At 46.2% G+C, this 18,688-nt stretch overlaps 1 protein-coding gene across 4 annotated transcripts in view; it reads left to right on the top strand.

The window, feature by feature from the left end:
* Positions 1-18,688, top strand: part of PTPN3 (protein tyrosine phosphatase, non-receptor type 3) — a 121,479-nt gene that overhangs the window by 69,327 nt on the left and 33,464 nt on the right. For 2 of the 4 annotated variants that reach the window (XM_027550473.1, XM_027550474.1), the window contains 7 exons: positions 246-309; positions 1,724-1,896; positions 5,479-5,613; positions 7,967-8,143; positions 14,497-14,592; positions 17,094-17,280; positions 17,450-17,524. In XM_027550473.1, coding sequence (XP_027406274.1) covers positions 246-309; positions 1,724-1,896; positions 5,479-5,613; positions 7,967-8,143; positions 14,497-14,592; positions 17,094-17,280; positions 17,450-17,524 — 907 coding nt within the window. The remainder of the gene's footprint in view (positions 1-245; positions 310-1,723; positions 1,897-5,478; positions 5,614-7,966; positions 8,144-14,496; positions 14,593-17,093; positions 17,281-17,449; positions 17,525-18,688) is intronic. The other 2 variants (XM_027550472.1, XM_027550475.1) reach the window with 2 other exon arrangements.

The raw sequence follows: 18,688 nt of genomic DNA, 5'->3' as shown, positions 1-18,688 counted from the left end.
AGGGAGCGCCTTGCCCACGGTCCTTGTTATTTCAGAGCTACATCATAATCCAGTGGCCGCGATGTGACGCTCAGCTTCGGTCAGCTACTTGGTGTTTGGCCGGGGCCATGGGGCCGCCATCCTTTCTACGCTGGAGCGAAGTCTAGGAAGCCGAGAGCCCCTGGCCATCACCATGAGGCGTCAGCTGCAACCCGGCTGCTCCCTGATGTGCTTTTTTTGTGTCATGTTTTATTTTTTTTTGGCAGGGTGAACATTCTAAAAATTTCTTTCAAAAGGAAAAAATTCTTTATACATCAGCGACAAAAACAGGTGAGTTAAACCTCTGCTTGCTTTGGTTCTTTTGCTGTCAGCCACTTCAGCTCTTAGCCCTTCGGTAGGTGAAGGCGTTTGTCGTACATGTAACAGGGGAGAGAGAGCTCAGCAAGCAGTGGAAAGAAAGTAGGTATTGGGATCCAGAGGGCCCCGTGGTTCTCTGTGTAATTCACTCTGCTTATCTGGCTGGGGAAGTCGCTTGCTTTGGAGCCAGAGATGTGGGGTTCAGGCCCTAGCTCTTCCACTTGCCCAGCTGAGCGGGTTACTTAACCTCCCCTAGTCGGAGTTACGTTGTTTGCTGGAACACAGCAATGCCCACTTCTCAGGGAATCATCTGATTTAGGTAGAGGTGCCATTGGTCAAAGCCCCTGGCCAAGCCCACCGCAGAGATAGCAGTGAAAGTCAGCAAGGTCAGTTTCTGCCCTTGATGTGTTTAAAATGCATGGTGGCCTTGGGTGTATGTCTCATAGGAGGAATCCACAGCCCTCCACATAATTCAGCTTGCTTTTCCACTTGGAGAAGAGTGACTTAGAGGTGAGGGAATCCACAACTAGCAAGGTGGAAGAGCTGGAATTTTAGCCAGTCTTTATGAATCTGAGCTGCCAGCTCTTACCATGACGCCACCCTCTGTCTTGTTTGTTAGGCTGCATATTTCTCACTTACCGTCACTACACCACTTCCCAATTTTCCAAAGACAGTGTGTGCTTAAAATGGCTCCACACCACAGTGAACTCTTAGGAATGAGAACACTAAAGCTCAGAGCAAATAAGGACTAGAATCTGAGTCTACTAAGGACTAGAATCTGTGCAGTCCTGAGCTGCATATGCAAGATGCAGGGTACCAGAAAAATGCTCACGATGGTAATTTAACATGAGAACAGAAAGCCTGAATTCAAGTAGGAGGGAAATTGAGCAAATGATCAAAATGATGATTTTGAGTGAGCACTAGATTTAACTCGCTTTGTGGAAAGCGAATAGAGAGATCCAAAGCGTTATGAGTCCTGTCATTTGACAGGTGAAAGATTATTTCTTCAGGGGAGAGATTTTTTCCCAGAGCTAAATTTTAAAAAGGATTGTATCAGGCAGCCTTTATTCGATTGTTCCAAATATATCCAACCTAGAAAGGTAGACAGATGTGAAACGAAAGCATTCATAAAAGACCACAGAGTGTGATAGAGAGTTTGACGCTGGTCATCTTTTTTTTTTTTTTTTTTACCACATTCATAAAGATGGTTAACAACTCCTGCTGTTGAATATTCTTAGAACCCTGTTTTGTGGCCTAAGGAATTTTGAAGCCAGTTTTCCACTGTCTGTTGTTTCTTCCCGGATTACCACACATGTGGGCATAAAGTGTTCGAGACCCTACTTCTCCAGCTATGCAGTTGAAATCTCTACTGTGCTTTTTCTCCCAGACGGAATCCAGGGAGCATATAGTGGCCTTCAACATGTTAAATTACCGATCTTGCAAAAACTTGTGGAAGTCCTGTGTCGAGCACCATACATTCTTCCAGGCAAAGAAGCTGCTACCTCAGGAAAAGAATGTTCTGTCTCAATACTGGTCTCTGGGCTCCAGGAACCCCAAAAAGTGAGTATTCTCTGGAGGCAGTCTCCACACCAGCCTGAAATGTAAACCCAACCTAGTAACCCCCGGGGAGCAGATATCCTCCGGGAAAGAGATCTTTCCCCGGAGGCCCCCACGTCCTGGGGCCAGAGCTGCTGGTGGATATTAGAACCTCAGATGAAAGTCTCTGCAGGGACAAGCAGCGATGTCTCCTTCCACACACACTCAGGTACTTCTATTCCTGTTGCTTGCTTCTGCCTCCTCAACTCTGTATTACTCAGAGCTCCCAAACACCCACATTTGCAACGACTCCCCAATGAAAGCACACGGCAGTGACTCATGGTCATCTTGGTGGCATTAAGAGAGCCTCTCCCACTGAACGTTAACTCCATAAGATGCTCTGTGATAATGAATGAGTGAATGAGCACACGGAGAAGGCAACGGCACCCCACTCCAGTACTCTTGCCTGGAAAATCCCATGGACGGAGGAGCCTGGAAGGCTGCAGTCCATGAGGTCGCAAAGAGTCGGACACAACTGAGCGGCTTCACTTTCACTTTTCACTTTCATGCATTGGAGAAGGAAATGGCAACCCACTCCAGTGTTCTTGCCTGGAGAATCCCAGGGATGGGGGAGCCTGGTGGGCTGCCGTCTATGGGGTCGCACAGAGTTGGACACGACTGAAGCGACTTAGCAGCAGCAGCAGCAGCAGCAGAATGAGCACAAGTAAAGATTTCCAGAGTCAGCTGACTGACATACACAACAAACAACAGTCACATGGTAGTAACAACAGTAATTGCAGTTGACGATTACTGAGCGCTTACTTTGCTCCTCACACATATGTTGTTTAACTCTTTTTTAAATATGGCAGTTCCATGTATGCTGTTAGTCATAGGAATGATATTCAAAATACCTAATGATTAATACAGTAAAATAAATCTATAAATTGAAATTTTTTAGTTTATAGTATATTGTCTAAACTAACCATGCAGTGTATATTTTTGTATATGTTTTTATCCTGCCTTCTAAATAAAAGATGTAGCAAAAATTGCCTGTCAAATTATTTAAATTGTTTGGTTGGAAAATTTATTTTTGTGATTTTTTTTTTTCTTTGATGCTGCTGCCACTGCTGCTAAGTCGATTCAGTCGTGTCCGACTCTCTGCGACCCCAGAGACGGCAGCCCACCAGGCTCCCCCGTCCCTGGGATTCTCCAGGCAAGAACACTGGAGTGGGTTGCCATTTCCTTCTCCAGTGCATGAAAGTGAAAAGTGAAAGTGAAGCCGCTCAGGTGTCTACTTGAAAGTTACAGAGTCGTGTCCGACTCCTAGCGACCCCGTGGACTACAGTCTACCCGGCTCCTCCATCCATGGGATTTTGATGTGGCTGTTACTAAAAATGGTGCCCCTATCTGAGCCATTATCAGATACATGGGACTGTATCAGACCATTTGACCATTTCAGTGACTTTCCTACTATATTGGCAATCAGTAGCATTCTAGATTGAATAAGTGGTAAATGTCTGTTGATATCATTGATAGTATTTATGGTGCTAAATGCTCTCTCTCTGTTTCTGATGAACCAAGAACAAATATATTTTTCAAGGTTTTGGCTTATAAAACCATTCAGTATTTTTATACCTGCAGAAACTATTTCTATGAATATAATTTGCTGGAATGTAGCATTTACTTTGGTTGGACTTAATCCTCTCGGCGAGCTGAGAAGTGGCATTGAGAGCAACTGAAAGCTTGGACTCTGTTACTAAGAAACCTGGCTTCAAATCTGATCTACATCAGTTTTAATTTAATTTGCTTCTTCAATTTCTTCTTCTATAAAGTGTGGCCAACACGGAGGATGGGTTTTTTTTTTTTTTTTTGGTTATCCATTGTGACAGATAAAACCACTCCTATTTTGGTGGCTTAGAGCAGTCATCATTCTGTTATATCTCAAGACCTTGTGGGTCATGTTTTCAGGAAGGGTGTGCGTGACTGGATGGTTCTTCTACTGCATGCAGTGTGTGGATTGGGGTTTCTTGGTGAGATGAGGCTGGTGGCTGGGCTGGGCTAGGCTGAGGGTCCAGGACCACCTCTCCACACCTGGTGCCTTGACAGAACTATCAAAAGGCTATACTCATCCGGACCCCCATCCTCTCTGTGTGTTCTCAGGGCCTCTCCCGGGATAGTTGGCCTTCTTACGCGGAGGCTCAGGACTGCAAGAGTCTAAGGCAGAAGCAGCTGGTCATCTTAAAGGCTAGGCCTAGATCTGGCACAGTTAATCTTGGTCAAAGCAGTTACAGGCCATTCTGGGTGGAAGAGTCAGAGAACTTGTCCCCCGCACCCCCCTTTAATCTGCAGCTGTGGGTCACTTGGGATATGGAGGGTGACTTGGTGGCCATAGGTCAGCAGTTCTTGACCACCAATCCCAGCTTCAGCATACTGGCAAATCTCATCCCTTATTATCTCTGTTTCACAGATGGAGAAACTGAGGCTTAAGTTACATGATTTGCCCAACCCCTAGAGATACAATTACACATTCGCATGTTGGGCCTCTGAAAGCTTCTACATGAAAGAAACTTGTTTGGTATTTTCCAGGCTTATAGGACAATGGAACACTTCTTTTTCCAAAGAGTACCTATTAATAACCTGTGACGCATACTTTGGGGAACTGCTGCATTCAACCTTTGACTCATCGGGCTTGCTCCCACAGATGCTGTGCTCTCAATCAACGATAATTGGGTTTCTGGTGTAGATTCTCCTGGTGATGCTGCTGTGAGATTTTGATCAGGGTGACAGCCATATTTCTCACTGAAAATCAGGACATTGATATTCCAGAGGGTGTGCTTCACGTCACCTATGTTCTTTTGAGGTTTTTTGTCATGATTTTTGTTGGCTTGCTGGCTTTAGGCTGCAAGGAAATGTGTCAAATGTTTTAAGGTATTAAAATATCATTTAAAATTTAGAAGCTCCAGACTGAGTTTTCCGGAAACTAGTTTCCAACTCCATCCTCTCAAATAATTCATACTCTGAGGGGTCTAGAGAGCTGAGATTTAAATTACGCAGGTATAAATGAAATCCGAAAGTAACCTTTAGGGTGGCACATTCAAAGAACACAGCCCAAAACTGTGCTGTCTAAGCATATTTTCTCAGGTCTGCTCTTAAAGAGTTCTGAGTGATTTACGGTGACAGCTGCTGCCAGCTCGAATGACAGAGAACCCCGGGAAGGATGGTGAATGTTTGTATTCATGCCAGTGTGAGTAAAAGTGAGAATTCCTTCAAGTTCCTTGAACGGTGTTCCAACATTAATCCTGAAATTCCTTCTCATCTGGTAAGGTGTGGTTATGTTCTGAAAGCAGTTTTGTTGCTTGCAGTAGTAAGGACAAGAAAATATTTTTTCACCCAAAGAAAAGAAATAACGTCAGGGAAAGCCGGCCCAGAAAGGAATCTCTGGCCCAGGTGCCTCCACTCCCGGGAACCTTGGCCGGGGTCACCAAAGCGTTAACTGGCCCTGCGTCAGGCAGGGAGCGTGTGCAGACTGTTCGTTTCGTTTAGGCTATCACTTCCATCTCGTTGAACGTGTCAGTGTAAAAAGTGAACCTGCATCTGGTTTTTCAGGTCTGTAAATAACCAGTATTGCAAAAAGGTGATTGGAGGGATGGTGTGGAACCCAGCCATGCAGAGATCTTTATCGGTGGAACATTTAGAAACCAAGAGTCTACCGTCCCGGTCTCCACCTATTACTCCCAACTGGTATGTCTTTCTGTTTTTGGTGCTGTCCACCAGTAAACACTTTATTTCTCTTAAAAACTAAGTAAAAATAAAAACCTAACTATTGATGGTCCATGATGAGAGTTTATATTTGCATATTTGACTATTGCAGAAGTAACTATTTTTATGAGATGCACAAGTATAGCTAGACATTTTTTTTAGTGTATGATGTTTGGATGTTATTTTTTTATATATATATATATATATATATATATATTTTTTTTTTTTTAAGTCTTTCAAACTTGTTACAACGTTGCTACTGTTTTATGTTTTGGGGTTTTTTGGCCATAAGGCATGTGGGATCTTAGTTCCCCAGCCAGGAATCAAACCTGCACCCCACCACCAGACCACTCGGGAAGTCCCTGGGATGTTCTTTTAAAAAGTTATTTGGTCTAAATAAATTGGAGCACTGCAGCCTACTGAAGTGCCCCTCTTGAAATTGTAGTATGCATTAGTATATTCAGGTTTTGAGAAGTTCTGTGATAAAGAAGCATGTTTAACTTTTATTTAATCTCATGTTTCCCATTAATAGCAAACAAAATAAACTTTGAGAAAACATGGTAAAGGTATGTAATACAACTGACAGAGGATGTGTGACCCTCAGCAACAGTAGCAAATGCTCATTGGAAAGTAGCCTGCCAACTTCTAAGTTGATGGACTTGGCTTAAAAGGAGGGAATTGGCAGTTTGGTGAAGTGGGTAAGGGCACTGGGCTTGCAGCTGGAAGCCTGGACTCAGATTTTGGCTCTTCTGTTCATTAACAAATTTGTTTATCTCTCTGGTCTCAGTCTTTCCATCTGTAAAGGGGTTGAATGAACTAACAATGTACAAGTGCTTTGTAAGCTATACAGAAAGGATCAGGTAGAATTGTTGTTATTGTTAGTTATTTTTATTATTTTATTATTATTGTTGTTATTGTTAGTATAATGTTCCTTAGAGACATCAGGCCATTTTTTAAATGCCTCCAAAACAGCCAGATCTTATGGGGGGAGGGGGGAACCAAGCTGGAAACCTTGGCTCAACTCTGCCCTAAAATAGGATTATGGCTTTCTGTTCATTTCCTGATAGGGTGCACCTATAAATTCTTAAGGAGTGATCTACCAAGACTAAGAAACATTCTACCAGGCAGGCAGAAAGGGAGTGGCTGTGCAGGACTGCTGGGAAAGGAGACTCCGCTGGGGCCAGATCCTCTGGGCAGGAATGGTGATGGTGTTTAGTGGTGGAAAGTTATAACATGACCGAGTAGATGGATTCTTGGTTCCTGAAATGTAGCACTCATCCTATAGTGGTCCATGTGTTCCATAAAGTAGCAGCTTAATTTGTCTGCAAGTCTCTTAGCAGCAGAGGCCAGGACAACAGTCAGGAAAACAGCGGGCTTTGGCTCTCACTGCTATTTATAGGTCCTCTCCAGAGGAGTCATGAGCCTTTCTGCTCAGCTTTGGGCACCGTGTATTGATCCTCCAGGCCCAAAGGGATTGCAAAAGTGGAGGCCCTGACAGCCCCAAGGAGAAGTGGTCAAAAAGGAAGGGCAAGATGAAAAAGCAAGGACAATGAAATTTAAGAAAGTTCAGCCGCCTAGAGCTGCCGATCACAGGAGCCGCTAGTGCCTCGGTGCTGCCCCAGGTGTCACCCCAGGCATCCTGAGAACATTGCCTCATTTGCTTCATTGTCAGGAGCCAGATGGGTACAGCTGAGGCTCAGAGAGGTAGAGTGACTTGCCTCACTGCTACTGCTGCTATTGGAAGGACAGAGCGGCGCTAATACAGTCCATGCGGTTGCAAGGAGGTGGACACGCCTGAACTAGCACTTTCACTTTCAATGCCACGTAGATCTATTTTGAAAAGCAAACATTTTATCTTGGATCAAGTGAAATTGACATTAGGGGATATAGTTGGAAGAAGGTTCAAATTTTGCCCCCAAAAAACACCTTACTTTAGCTTCTGAACCTTCTATTTATACTGTACAAATGAATCAGAAAAATTGTCTGATGAGCAGCCAATTTGGCCTCCTTATGCATTGAGACCTACCTTAAGTGCTCTTGGAAGAATAACTCCCTCTAAACCAACACTCAACAGCTTCCCAAAGGGCACAAACCAGTCTCATCTGCCGGTTTATAAAGTTGAGGGGCCGTACCACTGGGCTCAGAGTCTCTGGGACCACGAAGCCCCTGGTTGGATTCTGGTATAGTAAGGCGATTAACCAGCTCTTAAATTCCAGCAGCATCAGCAAAGCCACCCTTGGGACGGTCAGGGCACAGAGGTTAGATCACTGATGTCTGATAGAACCCTGAAGTAGAATCTGCTTTCAGCGCTTCGCTCTGCACCTTTCCCCACCAGGCGAAGTCCTCGGCTCCGGCACGAGATCCGAAAGCCACGGCACTCTTCTGCAGACAACCTTGCCAACGAGATGACATACATCACTGAGACCGAAGATGTGTTCTACACCTACAAGGGCTCCCTGTCCCCTAAAGACAGTGATTCCGAGGTCTCTCAGAACCGAAGCCCGCACCGAGAGTAAGAAACTTGTGCTCCTATCTTTCCTGTGTCCCTTGGTTGGGGCTGTTGAGGAATTTGCACAGGTCCCATGGCCATTTAAGAGGAGGCAGAGGCTAGAGCCAGCAGCCAGCTCCCTGGGTGCTCTCTGCCAGGCTGAGAACATCAGTCCACTCCCTTCCCCCAAGAGCTGTGTGCCTGGGGTCATTAGCTCGCCCTGCTTTTTTGTCAGTGACAGCAACCTACCGTCCACACACCCGTTAGCTCTCCTGAATGGTGTTTTCTCCAGTTGATGAGCAAAACTCAGTTTAAACCATTCCATACACCAGAGGTTGAGGGCATGTTGACTAGAGCAGTATGTCTCTAGATTGTCAGCCTTCGTCCGCTGCAAGATTCCCCACCCTTGAAAGTGTGCTCATTTCTCTCTGCCCACAGAAAACCTTCTCAGATCCACAGTCTGTCCTCAGGGCATTTGTTCGCTTTGGTTTTTAATGAATATTTAGAATAAAGGAAAAAAAAAACACGCGCAGAGAACATCTCAGCATCTCGGATTTTCTTTGTTAAATTTTTGTCAAGGACAGTTTGCATCAAATTCTTTTATGTCCCCATAGTCCTTTTTTTTTCTTTTGTGACAAACTCCCTTCACATTTCAAGATCAGGAAAAAATATGTCTCTCCTAAAATACTGCCTTGAGTCCTTTTATTATTCAGTAAGATAATATCTGATTTACTTGTTCCCTGTTCGCTTGACTAGCAAGGAGCTCAGAGCTGCATGTCAGACTCTGTTGCATTAGCTTTGCAGAGCCCAGATTTCTGACATAGTCCTTAAGCTTTCTTCTCTGTCTTATTAATGAGTCTTATTTTTTCTCTGGTCTTAATGAATTCACTGTTCTACCATGTCTGCACATTTTAGAGTAAGCTCTCTCAAATCATTTTTTGAAGGGAACAAGACACAGATCATAAATGACAAAGTGTGATGGGCATGGATCATTTTTTTTTTTTAGGAAGTCAACCATGGTCACTGGGTATCCATTCTGTTTAGCCCCATGCTGTGCCCAAAATGTAGAAACATACGATGCCTCCCCTGACAGCAGAGGATTAAAAGAACGCACTTCGGTTAATCTGTAAATTTTTACCACTCTAACTCCTAGGATTAAAGCCTTAAATGCATCCTGACCATTCTCTCGGCATCACAGGTGAATCACGGATCTCACTTCACACTTAAGTGTGAGATTGCTCTCTCTCTCTTGTCGCTGACCGCAGCAAACATGGTTTCCAGCTTATCTGTGTTCTTAACACCTCTGGCTGAATAATCCTCTGGTCATTATTTCCTTGTGACCTGAGCTTGGATGATGCTTCTGTTGAAATGATCGCTATCTCTTGCTCCAATTTACAGCGCCGTTGAGGCTACAGTGGAAGGGTGTGAGTTCCTCTGTGGGGCACAGTGGTTGTGCATGTCCCACAAGGCAGGAGCCCAAGCGAGCATGACTTGAGCCAGTATGAGCCTGTCAGGGGCTATGTCGCTTTGGTGAAGGGAGGAAGAGGTTTAGGAGCTGACTGAGGGCTCTGAGATGCCCAGTCACACCTTCCTCCGTGTCAGACCCCCCTGTTGTGGTTTGCAGTCCCATCATGGAATTGCACTGTCCAGTACAGTAGCCTCTAGTCACGTGTGGTTATTCAGATTGAAATTATTGAATGTAAAATAAAATGTAAGTTCAGTTCCTCAGTCACACAAACATCATCTCGAGTGCTCTGGACCACATGTAGATCAGATCAGATCAGATCAGTCGCTCAGTCGTGTCCGACTCCCTGCGACCCCATGAATCACAGCATGCCAGGCCTCCCTGTCCATCACCAACTCCCGGAGTTCACTCAGACTCACGTCCATCGAGTCAGTGATGCCATCCAGCCATCTCATCCTCTGTTGTCCCCTTCTCCTCCTGCCCCCAATCCCTCCCAGCATCAGAGTCTTTTCCAATGAGTCAACTCTTCGCATGAGGTGGCCAAAGTACTGGAGTTTCAGCTTTAGCATCATTCCTTCCAAAGAAATCCCAGGGCTGATCTCCTTCAGAATGGACTGGTTGGATCTCCAACATGTAGATAGAGGCTACCAAATGGGACGACACAGATATAGCACACTTCCAGGGTGGCAGGTGGACAAGAGATGGATTCTGTCCACGAGTACATGGATGTCCTCTGCTCATTGTGGGTACGTGGACGTCTTAAAGGGCTCTACTCGTTGCTGAGTCCTGAGTGCACTTTCTATACCCTTGGCTGCTCCTTGAGGGAACGTGAAGGTGAAGTAGACAAGTCTTTGCTTTCAGGGACCTCAGGCCACCTGAGCAAATAGCACATTATCAACCTTCATCAGCACACTGTGGGGCTCAGTCCGTTTGATGAAAGGAGAAGAGAGTTTAGGAAAACAGCGGTTTCTGAGAAGCCTGATTACAGGTCCTACCTCAGATCTTCCTAAGTGCGGTCTGTGACCCCACCATGGAATTACAGAGCATCCAGACCTTCACAGGCCAGGACAGCCACACACACGTGGCTGTTTGAATTTAAGTTTATTAAAACTCCATTGAAAATTGACTTCCTCAAGCCCTGTTTGGTTTAAGTAATTCCTGGCCCTGCTCACCCATCAATTCTTCCTGAAACTCCTTTGTGAGACCTAGGAAGGTGTATCATCCTGGGACACTATTTTGCAGTGAACCATTAAAAGTAGCAAATAATGGTGATTCAGAGGCAGCCTACCTCGCCATGGCTTTGCCAGGTGAGCCACAGTAGACAGCTCACCGAGTCCAGTTAGCAGCTATACTTTGCAAGTGGGATGAACAGTTGAAACAAGTTCAGCCCCTAGCACGTCACATAGGTAGGGGATCCCGTCCCACTGGCAGGAAGCCACCTTCTGCTGAGCTTTCAGAGGCAGCAGGCCTCCATTGGTCCTCCATTGCCCAAAGCAGGAAGGGAAGGCTGGTCTGTACTTGGTGAAAAAACTGTGGTGGTCTTTTCAGTGAGTACAGTCATCCCAAAGTACCTCAGGGGGATTGATTCTAGGACCCTCAAAGGTACAATATCCATGGACACCCAAATCTCTCGTAAAATGGTGAAGTATGGTTGGTCCTTCATGTGTGTTAGTGTTAGTCGCTCAGTCATGTTCTACGCTTTGTGACCCCGTGGACTGTAGCCTGCCAGGCTCCTCTGTCCATGGAATTCTCCAGGCAAGAATACTGGAGTCAGTAGCCATTCCCCCTTCCAGGGGATCTTCCCAGCCTAGGGATAGAATCCAGGTTTCCTGCATTGCAAGCAAATTCTCTCAGGATTCCCTGAGCCACCAGGGAAGCCCTGATCCTTCATAACTCTGGATTTAATTTGATCCACAATTAGCTGAATCCACGGACTCCCAGGGTCGGCTGCAGTATTTGCAAAATGTTTAAGAAGCATTGAACATGTTTTATATAGCAAATTGGTGTGTTAAGAGGCAAGAAGAAATATCCTGTCAGAGATATCAGATGAATACAGACAGCAAGGAGAGTTCCTTTTGAAAGAAGGATGACGTGCAGTGTTCTGTACCCATGTAAACAAGAGGAAGAAGGAGAGAAAGGAAGAAGAGAGTGATTCAACTTTGGCTCTCAACCCAGAGGCATAGCTCCGACTCTCTGAACATTGTCCTCGCAGATGAGTCACTGTGGTTTGTGGCGTATTTATAGCAGCGCGGCAAAGTTTATGATTATAGTTACGAGTCCTTGGCAGTTTGCTTTGTGCCCGAGCAGGCGGTCCTCTTGTTACCCCTCAGCCATTCTGTGTTCCTTGCCTTGCTTCAGAGCCAAGGCCAGAATCTGCAGAGAAAGAAGTTACCAAAAACAAAAACAACCTGCCACCCAGGGAAGAAATTAAAAAAAAAAAAAAAGGAGGGGGAGTGCCCCAGAGGAGAAAACGACTTTGCGGAGCAGAAAGCTGGAGGAAAACAACTTTGAGGGCAGATGAGGGTTGTGTTTGAAGAACTTTTCAGCCCCCATGATGTCTTGGCCATTTTCTCATTTCCTTCTCCAGAGCCTGCCTTGTTCTGGGGACACGGGGCAGCTGTCGGCTTTTATTTCCAAACTTCTGTACGTACAGCCATGTGAATACACTGATCTGTAGCGTGAAGTGTATTGAAAATGGTTAAGATGGTAAACTTCATGTGTATTTCACCACTGTTTTTTAAAATGTTTTAAAATAGCGTCTGTGCATTGGAAGAAACTCTAGGTATCCCCTTCTTCCGCTGCACCACCAGGGGTAGGAATTCCCTCTGCCCTGTCACCTGGTCACCCAGCCAGTGACGGGCAGCTCTCCTGCCATGGGGCAGCCTGCTGTCTTGGACAGCCTGGTTTCCAGACTGTGTCTCCCCGCAGGAGACCAGCCAGTGACAGGGTTTCTCAGGAGTTTTGTTTTCATTTTCCCTGCACCTTGCCTGCCCTTCTCTTGGTCTCAGGCCGCTTGCATGTGGACATCTGATGACTACTTTAAACCCAGCCTGGCCCAGCCTCAACTCATCATCTTCTGTCCAGCCTGCGGCTGCTCCTGTGTCTTGGTGAGGCCGTGTTCAAGAACCACCCTCTTGGTACCTGTTGGAACGTCAAGCATCCTCAACAACTTCTCTTGCTCCTGCATCATCCAGTTCCTCACCCGTAGTTTCTCTCCTGCAAACATCTCTTGACATGGACCCCTTCACCATCCTCCCCATCACCTTGCCCATGTATAACTGCCATCATCTCTCAAAGGGATGCTTGCAGCAGTGTTCTAAGTATCCTCCTGTCTTTGGTCTCTCCTCCTCCTTCCAGACCATCCTTAACAAGGGCTCAGTTCAGTTGCTCAGTCGTGTCCAACTCTTTGCAACCCCATGGACTGCAGCATGCCAGGCTTCCCTGTCTGTCACCAACTTCTGGAGTTTACCCAAACTCATGTCCATTGAGTTGGTGATGCCATCCAATCATCTCATCCTCTGTTGTCCCCTTCTCCTCCTGCCCTCAGTCTTTCCCAGCATCAGGGTCTTTTCAAATGAGTCAGCTCTTCGCATCAGATGGCCAAAGTATTGGAGTTTCAACAAGGGTAATAGGCTTATCTTCCTGAAATTCAATCCCGAGCACATCACTCCCCTACTTTTCTTTTCTGTGCTTTTTCAAAGTTTCATGCCTCTGCAAATGCTGCAGATTTGCTTTTTTTTAAATTAGAGTTTTATCTAAAATACTTTCTTCTTCCCTCCTGACTACCTGTCTAAACTGCTACTAGTTTGTCTCTGCCCCCTCTTCTGTGGAGTCTCTCCTGGCCTCCCCAGACATCTGAGCATCTCCCTTAGAGTGTGATGATAATATTTGACTTATCGCTGTACCTTAAAACAGATAGTGAGCTCTTGGAGAGCAGAAATAGTACCCTGTTCACCTCTCCTTCCCCCAGACCTGGCATGATATCTGGCACTTAGATATACAATGACTATGTGGATAGATGGACAGACAGACACATGGTCACATGAAACCGGATGCAGCCCTTGGGTAATGCCCAGACAAGCTCCCAAGTTTTCATAATGGGTGTCTCCTCTGCCACTTCCTGGCAGGTCCGCACATCACATGAGACACAGCGTCTGATCTGCACACCAAGGACTCACACAGATTTACTGCGACAGGTTTTGGTTAACTGTCCTCCGTTAGCAGTTCTCTGTGGTAGGTGCTGCTGCAGGGTGTATGTGGGTGAGAAATTCTCAGAAAATTCAAGCACAAACTGACCAAAATATACCCAGTGCTTTCTTGTTATTGAGGTATCACAACGACCAGGGGGCAGCCTGGGGACGATGGATGACCTGTGACTCCATCAGTGATGAGACAGAGCTCAGAAAGCAGCATTTCTGACCCGTTTTCCCTCCGCCACCTCTGCTACTTCTTACGTGAAGTTTTGATCTTGGGCCCTTGACGTGTATTGCAGAAATAAAACAGTGTCTCCACATCACAAACACCCGAACTACGGAGACACTTTCTGTTACTCAGTGCACCTTACATCAGGATCCATTTGGATGAGCTGGCTACATGTTAAGTGCCCTTGGGGAGGAACAGACAGAGGACTAGGGTCTCTCCCAAGCTTGAGAAGCCCATAGACTTGGGAGAGAAATGCCATGCGGAACAGCTCCCACTTCTGTCACCCACCAGAGCCAGCGCCTCCTCTCAGGCGCCCCCAGTGAGAACTGTGAAACCCTTGGTGGGAGCACAGCTTGGCTTGGCTGACAGGTTTGGGGGCGGTGGGGGGTGGTCTTTGGAATTTCCTAAAGTTTAGGAAAGAGTGGTATAGAAAATATCACGTGGTAAATCTTGCCATTTTAACTTTTTCTTTAACCTTGCTTCTCTTCAGAGAAATGAACTCTGTCCTGGCTTTTGTTTCCGATGCCTACTGCGTTTACAGTTCTGAAGCATCGGCTTCTGAGGGCGAGCACCCGTTTGTCTGCCGGTCAGTCCGTCTGTCTGTCTCTGCCCCTTTCTCCTCCGGGAGCTGGGGGTGGCCAGTCCTTCCCCAACTGCTCTGGCTGCCCCTTCTCCTGACTCTGGGACAAACCGCTTGCTGCCGGTCTCTCTCCCTGCCTTTCTCGGCCCCTTTCACAGTTGCCCTCTAAGCCTCGGTGGACCCCCTTGTCTCTCGGTCAGTCACACCTCACGTCCTGCCCCAAGAGGGGAGGACGGCTGCTCAGCCTGGGGTTCTCACTCGTGGCATCCCTGTGCTGCGTCCAGCTGCCACCTTCTGGTTGCGTCTTATCATTTGATGTCCTCCTCGCCATCTGTCTGTCCATCTTCCCCGCTGAGCCGAATGTTACTGCAGCCTGCAGGGAACGTCTGTACGTGGTGGCTCAGCCAAAAAGAATATTGTCATGTTTAATAAATTACCATCTAAAAGTAACATCTCCGCCCATACTTAGAAAATAGGATTGGGGACATAATGACTTTGAATATGTTATTTTTAGTACCGTGGGTTGTTTTGGATAGACCATTATACTGAAAAAGAAAAATACTTTAAAACCTTATAGAATGTCATCTAAATTCTATATGACATATTTCAAAATTCAGAATTTAGAAGTTAGATATGATGAATACAAAAATAATCACACTTTACTGAGAAGCCTGACCTCTTCTGCTGTGTCGCCTTGCTCTTCTGTTTGCATGTCGTCACCGTTTCCATCACTCTCATCTCCAGATTCTTCCAAATACTTGAAGTATGAATGCTGTCGGCAGCTTCATGTTAGAGGTTCAGTTCCACGCCTAGCTGGAAATAGCGTTTCCTGAATCCTTTGGGTTTTATCTTGTTTAGTAGCGTCATGTCTCCCTTTTTGCCACTAGGAGGTGTTCTTAGAAACATGAAAACAGAAAAGTTGCCTACTTGAGGAGAATTTTTTTTTTTAGTTTCCTGTTAACTAAAGTCATTTATTTTCAGCCTGAAAACATCCCACTAGTACACAGCTTTAAGTCCAAAATCTCCTCGCTCTGAAATGCTTTCCCATCCATAATACCCCTTAACCGGCAATTTGAGCACCTTAAGTTCAAGCTCTTCTCTTGCAAATACCTCTATTTCTACACTACTCTGTCACCGAAATTTTGTATTCAGATGAATTGTGATTGTGAATCACTTTATATGAGTAAAACAATACAGATTTTATATTTAAAGTAAGCTAATTTAAACTTTCTGGGAAACAGAGAGGTACTCCATTAATGGAAAAAAAAACCCTGGAAAAGGACCTGAAATACAGGTTTAGTAAGAGGCAGCAGTGACTGTTGTCTGTCTGTCTCACTGTCTTTGTCTGCTCACCTTTCCCATCACTAACCTGAAGTGAGGTCAGAATGTGCAGGAGTCTGTGCAACGTGAGGACAGCCCCATATTCTGTAGGTGTTTTGAAGGCATCTTTTGCTCAATCTGTGGCCCTGGAAGGAGTCTAGTGTGGGTGTGCATGATGCAGAGGAGTTGTGTGCGCTACGCAGTGTTCATCCTTGCAGCCCTGAGAGGTTGGGGAGGATGGTCTTAGGAGCAGATCCGGTGGCTGGGAGAGGGGAGAGGTGCTCAGGGACTCATGTTCATCAGACTCCCGGCGGGTGAGGAGAAAGCTGTGTGACCTGGGGCAAGTTACTCAGTGCCTCTTAACCGGTTTCTTCATCTGTGACATGGGAATGGAACAGATGACCCTAGAGGTCTTTGACACTTCTCAAAGACAGCATCATCCAGTAGAACTTCCTGCAGTGGTGGAAGTCTTCTGTGACTGGTCTTGTCCAGTGCAGGAGCTTCTAGCCACATGTGGCTGTTGGGCATTTTGGAAATGTGACTGGCACAGCTGAGGAATTTTCTAATCTTCACTTCTTTAAATAGCCACTTGTGACTGGTGGCTGCCATATTGGACTGTGCAGCTCCAAGGTACAGAAGGACCTGTATTAGAGAAAAATAAAACCTATGATCTCAGCAGAAGCGATGAGTGGATGTCACAGGTGAATAATGTAAACTCGGATTGATATAAATTGTCCTGAATGTGCAGAGTCAGTCCCATTTCCTCTGGGTAGCAAACTGTCCTGTGAAGCAGAGTTATGAGCAGGAATGAGATGGAAGGAAAAACTTTCAACAGTGGAGACCCACACATCTGAGTGAGCTTAAATAATTAAGCACCAGAGTAGCTGGGCACAGCTCCCTTGTTACCCTTCTAAAGCTGCTGAGTTGTCAGCAGTTCTTGGTACTGCCCTGCCCTCCTCCCCCTTTACCCCAAAACTAAAAGCTGATGCTGTTGAGGCCAGCTGGGGGTGTGGGCAGCCAGTAGACTCTGGGTGTGCACGAGCCCTGGGCTTGACCTTCAGAGCCCCTCTAAAAGTTCTAAGGATTGGTGACAGCCATGAGATGCCAGGCTCCAGCAATCAGTATTATGTGCTCTGATAAAATATTAATCCAGTTATTAAAATATCTCCTCCTCCCCCACGATGAAGGAGTATATCCGAGAACAGCCCAGCACAAAGCTGCCTGACCCAGAAGTCATCCAGTTCTGTGTCTCCATCTTCAAATGCTCCAGGCTCCTGCTCCCCAGATGGCGTCGACCAGCAGTTCCTAGAGGACTTCCACAGGGTGACCAAAGGGGGCTCCGCCGAGGACTCCAGCCAGTACTACTGTGACAAGGTGGGGGGGCGGGGCTCAGGTGCTGTGGCCAAAGCGGGCCAAGCCAGCCGGGCTTCCTGTGTGGGGCTGCCTCTTGGGCAGTTAAGTGGTTAGGACTCAAAGGAATTAGGTTATCACCAATCACTGGAGAAAGAAGTAACGTAATTGACGATTTTCTGACATTTTCCAGAATGATGGTGACGGCTACTTAGTCTTGATCCGCATCACGCCAGATGAAGATGGGAAATTTGGATTTAATCTAAAGGTACATTGTGTGTAATTTATAAGGACGTGTGATGCTCTGAAGCATTCTTTAGATGACTTTTAAACTTCCATTACAAATGTGCCATAGACCTAAGGCTGTGTAGGAAAATTGGCTTGGCCTTCAGAATTGGGAGCTTTTCAATGGGGCCATAGGAGTTGCCTCATACCAAGTGCCTACTCTATGTACTTGTTTATATCCCCTTATTGAGGATATAAAGGGGATTGTTCATATCCCCTTATTGAGTCCTTTTATTAAGTGGTGAAGTTGGTATTTTGAAACATTTTATAGATGCACACTAAGGGGCTTCCCAGGCGGTGCTAGTGGTAAAGAATCCGCCTGCCAATGCAGGACATACAAGAGATGCAGGTTCAATTCCTGGATCAGGAAGATCCCCTGTAGGACGAAATGGCAACCCACTCCAGTACTCCTGCCTGGAGAATCCCATGGATAGAGGAGCCTGGCGAGCATCAGTCCATGGAGTCGCAAAGAGTTGGACACGACTGACTGAACACAAGGCTCGGAGAGATGGGAACCCCTCAGCACTGCTAAGAGAGAACAGGGATTCAGGTGCAGGGCCATAACCTCCTCTGTTTCCCTCTAGGCCAGCTCTGCAAACTATGACCTACGGGCCCAATCCCATCTGTTCTTACAAATAAAGTTTTATTGGAACACAGACACCCCATTCATTTACAAATGGTTTATGTCTCCTTTGGCATTTCAATGGCAGAGGTGCTAGAGTGCCCTCTGTCCCACAAGCCACAAAAAGTAATATCTGGCCCTTCCCAGAAAAGGTTTATCAGCTTTAGAGCAGAGTGAGGGCAGGTGATCTTCGCTGCGCACCCCGCAACTGCCATCAAACTCCTTTCTGATAGCCCAGCAGCCCCGCTGACAGCCAGTTCTCAGAGGTCAGAAGCCCTCACAGTCTGGGACCTTTACACAGCTCCTCCCCTCCAGCGTAAGCTCCTCTCCCAGCAGTGCTTATGGGCTGGGCTTTTAGAGTCTTTTTCCTGAGGATGTTTGCATTTTTTGAAAGGAGCCTGCTTCAGAATGCATCTTTAGTCCATGGATGGTGGGGATGGCACTGGGAGGCTTCTGAGTGGCCTTCTGGTTGACCCACTAGACCCATAGCCTCTGGAACCTTATCATTCTAAAAGGTACCAGCCC

This window comes from Bos indicus x Bos taurus, chromosome 8 (genome assembly GCF_003369695.1).
Source record: "Bos indicus x Bos taurus breed Angus x Brahman F1 hybrid chromosome 8, Bos_hybrid_MaternalHap_v2.0, whole genome shotgun sequence".
In the NCBI taxonomy this organism is placed as follows: domain Eukaryota; kingdom Metazoa; phylum Chordata; class Mammalia; order Artiodactyla; family Bovidae; genus Bos; species Bos indicus x Bos taurus.
This window is presented reverse-complemented; position numbering and strand designations above follow the sequence as displayed.